Source organism: Nansenia antarctica (genome assembly GCF_963989245.1).
Source record: "Nansenia antarctica genome assembly, chromosome: 9".
Lineage (NCBI taxonomy): Eukaryota > Metazoa > Chordata > Actinopteri > Argentiniformes > Microstomatidae > Nansenia > Nansenia antarctica.
Window position 1 is genome coordinate 12,894,951 of NC_137679.1, and position 6,379 is coordinate 12,901,329.

A 6,379-nucleotide genomic window follows, 5' to 3' on the forward strand; every position below is an offset into this window, starting at 1 on the left:
TGGAACCAGAAGACGCAGAGATGTTTTGACCTGCTTCATGGTACTATGACCAATGACTCCTGTTTCATTAGAGACCACAACATTCAAATTATTTAGAGGAGATTATTATTGTGTTTATTTGCCCTAAATGCTGGACAATATCTCCAGTATCTTGTTGCAGGGAAAGGTCCTTGGGGGAAATATTCATGGGGCTCATAATAGGTTAGGGAGTGGAGGCAGTTTGGCCTTAAATGAGGAAGAGAGTAAGGTACACAGAGGGAAGTGAAGTATATCAGGACCAAGCTAAATTTAATTTCAACTTCAGTGCAGGAAATTGAAATTCAGTTCACGTATTTGTGAAAGATTATTTTCAATGGGAATTTGCATGGCTTGAATTTCAATCGATTCGCTAAATAAATTGGTAAACTAGCATTGACCCCCCAACCCTTGGGTGAAGTATACAGACATCAAAGCACTTCACAGGGGCGGATGAACCCAAATTCCCAAATAATCAGCGATTGTTGTCAAAACAGAACTGTTCACAGAGAGCGCTTCTGTTTATAATACAGTTCTTTGATGGTCTTGCCCCCTCATAGGCTCGTGTGTTAGCTACCATCGGGGTCACCAGAGGCCTCGGAGACCACGAGCTCAAAGTGCATGACTCCAACATTTGGATCAAGCCCTTCCTCTCCTGCTGCCCTGAGGTATCGTAACACTGCCTATTTTTCTTTTATTATCTATATATAACCAGGAAAAGAATATGCATCTTGGCTGCATAGACGTCTTTGCAATTGTTGATCCTATTTTTCAGAATCAGTCCCCGAGTCACTCCCTTGAGTGCTGCCATAATGCCATAATACATAATGTTACAGGAGAGGCGTCTAGCTTTGGTCGGTATAACAACAGAATTCCAGTGCTATGTCATTCCTTGCTTACCTCAGAGCCATGAAGGAATGCAAGGAAACCAGGGAAAATTCCTCCCAACCATTATGGTCTTTATTGAAGTCATTAGTCATATACTCATATACTGTACTAGTCTTAAAAACGTGTTCTCACCTCCTAACCTCACTGCACACATATCTCGTGACTCTGGTAATTGCCCCACGCTCCCACATTCTCTTGATCTTTAATTCATTGGCCTTTGAGTTAGTTCAGTCATGGTTCAGTGGTGTGTAGTCTTCTTTTTAACCTCTGATGCGGAGCCGTCTGCCTTTGCAGTCGCTCTGAGACTGTCTTGCATGTACTGCATGAATACAAGATGTCAATTACTATAGAAGATCACTCTGCACTCGAGTGATTTCCCACTGAGTGAACTCAAACTCAAGGTCACGGCACTTCCTGTTGATCACATGTTCAAACATCGGTGGTTAGGTCAAAGGTGGGAGTGTGCCCCGCGGTGGTGTAGCGGTCTAAGCACTGGCCACTAGTGCAAGCTGCCCACCGGGCAGATCCGGATATGGCTGGGGCACACACGGGAAGCGGCATATTGGGCGGCCGCTCCCGAGGGCGGTATAGGAGTATTTCCGGACAAGGATCCGTCGCGCAACAGCGCCCCCGGGGTGCCGGAATAACAGGTGCTGGGCTCGAGGAGCCAGTCAGCTAGTCTGCCTGGCGGCCTCCTCTGGGACTGCCGGCCACGGGTCGTGCGGCGGATCCTTCGCAATAGGCAGGGGATAATTGGATGCTAGGTTGGGTTCAATTGGCTACCAAATTGGGTGAAAAAGGGATAAAATCTGGAAGAAAAAAAAAAAAGTGGGAGTGTGTCACTGATGTTCACTTTTAAGGCATCTTGGGCTCCTTTCCATTCCCGAAAATAAATGTTTGCTCCCTTGCCCGTCACTCAAAGGGGAATCCCTGTTTTGCCCAGATGTAGCATGGCGGTGGTGAACATCTGGGAGTTTCCATTCCGTTGTAAGCAAGGGAAATGGGAATTCTATCCCCTCCAAATATATAAATCATTCACCAAGTAAAAAAATTCACCCCAGCACAACAGCGTTAGTGGTTGCTGTCAGGTATGAAACAGCGACCACTGAATGCTCCCTTTCGCTTAGGTAGTGTTCACTTAGGTAGGGTTCGTTAAGGGAGTGTTCACTTAGGTAGTGTTCACTTAGGTAGTGTTCACTTAGGTAGTGTTCACTTAGGTAGTGTTCACTTAGGTAGGGTTCACTTAGGTAGTGTTCACTTAGGTAGTGTTCGCTTAGGTAGTGTTCACTTAGGTAGTGTTCACTTAGGTAGGGTTCACTTAGGTAGGGTTCACTTAGGTAGTGTTCACTTAGGTAGAGTTCACTTAGGTAGTGTTCACTTAGGTAGTGTTCACTTAGGTAGTGTTCACTTAGGTAGGGTTCACTTAGGTAGTGTTCACTTAGGTAGTGTTCACTTAGGTAGTGTTCACTTAGGTAGTGTTCACTTAGGTAGTGTTCACCTAGGTAGGGTTCACTTAGGTAGGGTTCACTTAGGTAGTGTTCACTTAGGTAGTGTTCACTTAGGTAGGGTTCACTTAGGTAGTGTTCACCTAGGTAGGGTTCACTTAGGTAGTGTTCACTTAGGTAGTGTTCACTTAGGTAGGGTTCACTTAGGTAGTGTTCACTTAGGTAGTGTTCACTTAGGTAGTGTTCACTTAGGTAGTGTTCACTTAGGTAGTGTTCACTTAGGTAGTGTTCACTTAGGTAGTGTTCACTTAGGTAGGGTTCGCTTAGGTAGTGTTCACCTAGGTAGGGTTCACTTAGGTAGTGTTCACTTAGGTAGGGTTCGCTTAGGTAGTGTTCACTTAGGTAGAGTTCACTTAGGTAGTGTTCTCTTAGGTAGTGTTCACTTAGGTAGGGTTCACTTAGGTAGGGTTCACTTAGGTAGGGTTCAAATGGAGAGCATTTAACATGACAGCAACTCAGCCATCAAGTGGACGCCCTTCCAAAATATCCCCATAAGCCACAAGAAAAATAATAAATCAGGTAAAAGCCAACCCAAACATAATATCTAGAGATTTGCAGACCTCCCTTTCTGCTTTTCAAGTCCTGTGTATGCTTCAGCAATAACAGGAAAACTGAATCGAATCGAACACTGAATGGCATTCGTGGGAGGGTTGCTAGGAAGAAGCCTCTGCTGTCAAAAAAGAACCAAACTGCCCTTCTTAATGTTGCCAGAGACCATCTGGACATGCCTGAAGGTTTCTGGATGTCTGCTCTGGAGAGATGAGTGCACAATTGACCTTTTTGGTCACAATCAAAACCACAATAAAAAAAACATCACTGCCTACCACCAAAAGAACCTCATCCCAACAGTCAAACATGGTGTTGGAAATGTCAAGATCTGGGGCTGCTTTTCCTCCTCTGGACCTAGACGACCTCCACATCATTAAGGGAACCATGAATTCTGTGGTATACCAGGAGATTCTTGAACAGAACTTCAAGCCATCAGTCAATGAGCTAAAGCTGGGCTGAAAATGGGTCTTTCAATAAGACCCAACGACCCAGAGCATTCAAGCAAATCTACCAAAGAATGGCTCAGGAGAAAGAAGATTTGTGTTCTGGATTGGCCAAGTCAAAGTTCTGATCTAAATCCAATCAAGATGCTGTGGCAGGACCTGAAGTTCATGTCATGTCATGACATTGCTCAAAGCTCACTCAATTGGAGTGTTCTCTAAGGAGAATCCCTCAAAACAGATGTCAAAGACTGATTAGTGGCCAAATGAGGCGTTTACTCCAAGTAATAGCCACAAGCTATTGACTGAAGAGGTTCACATATTTTTTTTATTTTTTTTGCACACATGAAATCTGAGTTTTTGTTAAATAAACCACTTTTGTTAAATAAACAATGAAAATATATCATCAGATGTTTTTGTTTGTGTCCTTTATTTGGAATGTCTATTACGAATTGGGGTTTAAATAAAGATTTTATAAGTAGGGTTCACAAACTTTCAAGCAACACTGTAGATTCTTGGAATCTTACGCCATCTTTTCTAGGCTTTTTATTGCAGAGGTCGATAAGTAAGGCATTTTTGCCTCGACTTTTGATCATACCACAATCCACAACAAATTTCTCGTTCATAACCCATTAGCAAGTTATTGTGATTCTTTCACAAGCGTTTTTATTGCCATAGTGGTCACGCTGTGTTTGTTTAGTGGCAGCACTTGCAGTTTGTATGATTTGACATGCCTCCTTTCGAGAAACGAGTGACATTTTTGCCATTATTCACTCTGCCAGCACAGTAAGAGTACAATGGACCCAAACTATGACACTGTGTCGAGACCAAAGCAACAGGAAATTAGTTGCCATAGGTGGTGACTGTGTCATAGGATGTCTTTTGTTAAACCGACCGAGTAGAAATAACGTGGCATACCAGAGGTAGAGGTTCCACAATAGCACTCATCTGTACATCTCTTAAGCTCTGGGCTTAGGCTTCCTGTCATGACAAAAGACAGATAAAGTAGAAGATCACCACAGTGAGCGTAAGGGGGGTGATTCACAGAAGAGTCACATTCTGTAGCTTGTTCACCAAGAACACACAGAAGATATACGTAGCGATACATCTGTATACTCTACAAAGTGGAAGCAGACAGGCTACAAAAGGGGATGTTAGTAGTATCCAAATAAAGTTTTGATCATCCCTCACTAATCTTTTCCGCATCACCTCTCCCAGGTCAAAGTTTACCCGCTGACACAGTGTGAGCACGGGGCAGATGATGTCCTGGTGTTGGGGACCGACGGGCTGTGGGATGTACTCTCCAACCAGGAGGTTGCGGGGGCAGTTACTTGTTTCCTGGCCAACTGTGACCCTGACAACCAGCACAGGCAAGTTTCTACTCACAGCACAGCTGCTGCCCTCAGACAGGGTTGAACTTCCGCTCACCCCACACTTATTTGGAGAAGACGAACGCTGTTATTTCATCATAATTACGCTAATTCCTAAGCATTCGGATAGGGCCTTTATGAAGCCAATGGAAAGCTTGTGGGAGTGGGACTAGTCATGGAAAACTCTGGTGTTAATCTCTTGAGGAGGCCTTGGTGGTTGGTTCATTGGTGTATGGTAGATCTTAACACTAGAACAGCTATGGGTGGGGTCATTAATACTAGAACAGCCATGGGTGGGGTCATTAATACTAGAACAGCCATGGGTGGGGTCATTTGACCGTGTGAGTAGATTTGTTTTTTATACGTTTACACTCGATCAAATTTCAGGACCCTCCTTTCATGACTTTTCCTAGATATGTGCGTTCTACCACCCAGTATCCTTACATTTTCATAATCACATCAGGATAAGCTAGTATAAAGCTATTTTGCAGTTTTTCTGTGTAGGAGGCAGGGTAATTTACAAGACGCGCCAACTAGTGGTCGTTGTGTGTAAGTAGCAGCTTCCCATTGTAAAGACTCATTTGACCCCCGAGGCGGCTCTTATATAGTAGGTAACATAGCACGGCTCGGCTGTTCTAGTGTTAAGAACCAGATGTTACTGTTCTCTAACTCACCATTGTACCGTTGTTTCTTTATTCCTGTGTCTTAATGGCTGTGTATCACCTTGTTGCCTCAGGTACAGTATGGCAGCTCAGGACCTTGTGATGAGAGCGCGAGGGGTGCTGAAGGACCGAGGCTGGAGGATATCAAACGACAGACTGGGATCAGGCGATGACATCTCAGTCTACATCATCCCTCTGATGTATGGTAACCGGCTGACCTAGTCTAAGCTGAATCCTTTGGGACACAAAACAAGACTGTCTACCCCCCCTAGCCCATCAATCCTTAAAACCTCTAACTCCCCCCCGAAGCCTAAACCAGTGCCCTTCTGCTCTTACAGTACTTCAATACGAATGATTTTCCAATACTGAGGACCCAAACGTGCACAGGGTAGCGTCGTGCTTCTCTTCTAATAGGAAGATCTCAGGATTTCTCCGGTGTTCCTTCTTCTTCTTTCTCATTCTGTGCTGCAAAGAGACCAGTGATCAATCTGGATCATGTGGCCATTAGAGACATATTTGAACGATTCATAACCAATCCTTTGTGTTAAGTATGGTTTTTGCATAGCTTAATCTTCTCGAAAGCTTTTCTGAAAAGGTAACATCCCTTTGTCATGGAAGAGAAAGTGGAAGGGAGTCATTTCAAGGGTTAGGTGTTGATTTTATAATTTTTAGATGAGATATTCTTAATATATTACTGAATGTGAACATGTAAATATGCTTACATATGAATCCTTAATATTTTGGATATCTATGGTTTTGTTCAATGACTGTACAGTGTATATACCCAGTTTTTTGTGTATATATATGTCGTGATCAAACCTCTTCTGTTCCTTTTGCTGTAAAATGTGTATCCTTACTGATCAACGTCAACTGTCCATTGCCTCCACAAATCACTGACCTAAACCCTGGACATATTGTAGCTTTGCACTTTGAGCCGTAGCATGGATGTT

The 6,379-nt window shown here is 43.6% G+C and overlaps 1 protein-coding gene across 1 annotated transcript in view; it reads left to right on the forward strand.

Moving 5' to 3' along the window:
* Positions 1-5,651, forward strand: part of LOC308165239 (protein phosphatase 1H-like) — a gene marked incomplete at both ends in the record, with an annotated part of 28,252 nt that extends 22,601 nt beyond the window's left edge. The window contains 3 exons of the mRNA XM_080539383.1: positions 576-683; positions 4,616-4,767; positions 5,504-5,651. Coding sequence (XP_080395509.1) covers positions 576-683; positions 4,616-4,767; positions 5,504-5,651 — 408 coding nt within the window. The remainder of the gene's footprint in view (positions 1-575; positions 684-4,615; positions 4,768-5,503) is intronic.
* Between the last annotated feature and the right edge of the window lie 728 nt (positions 5,652-6,379).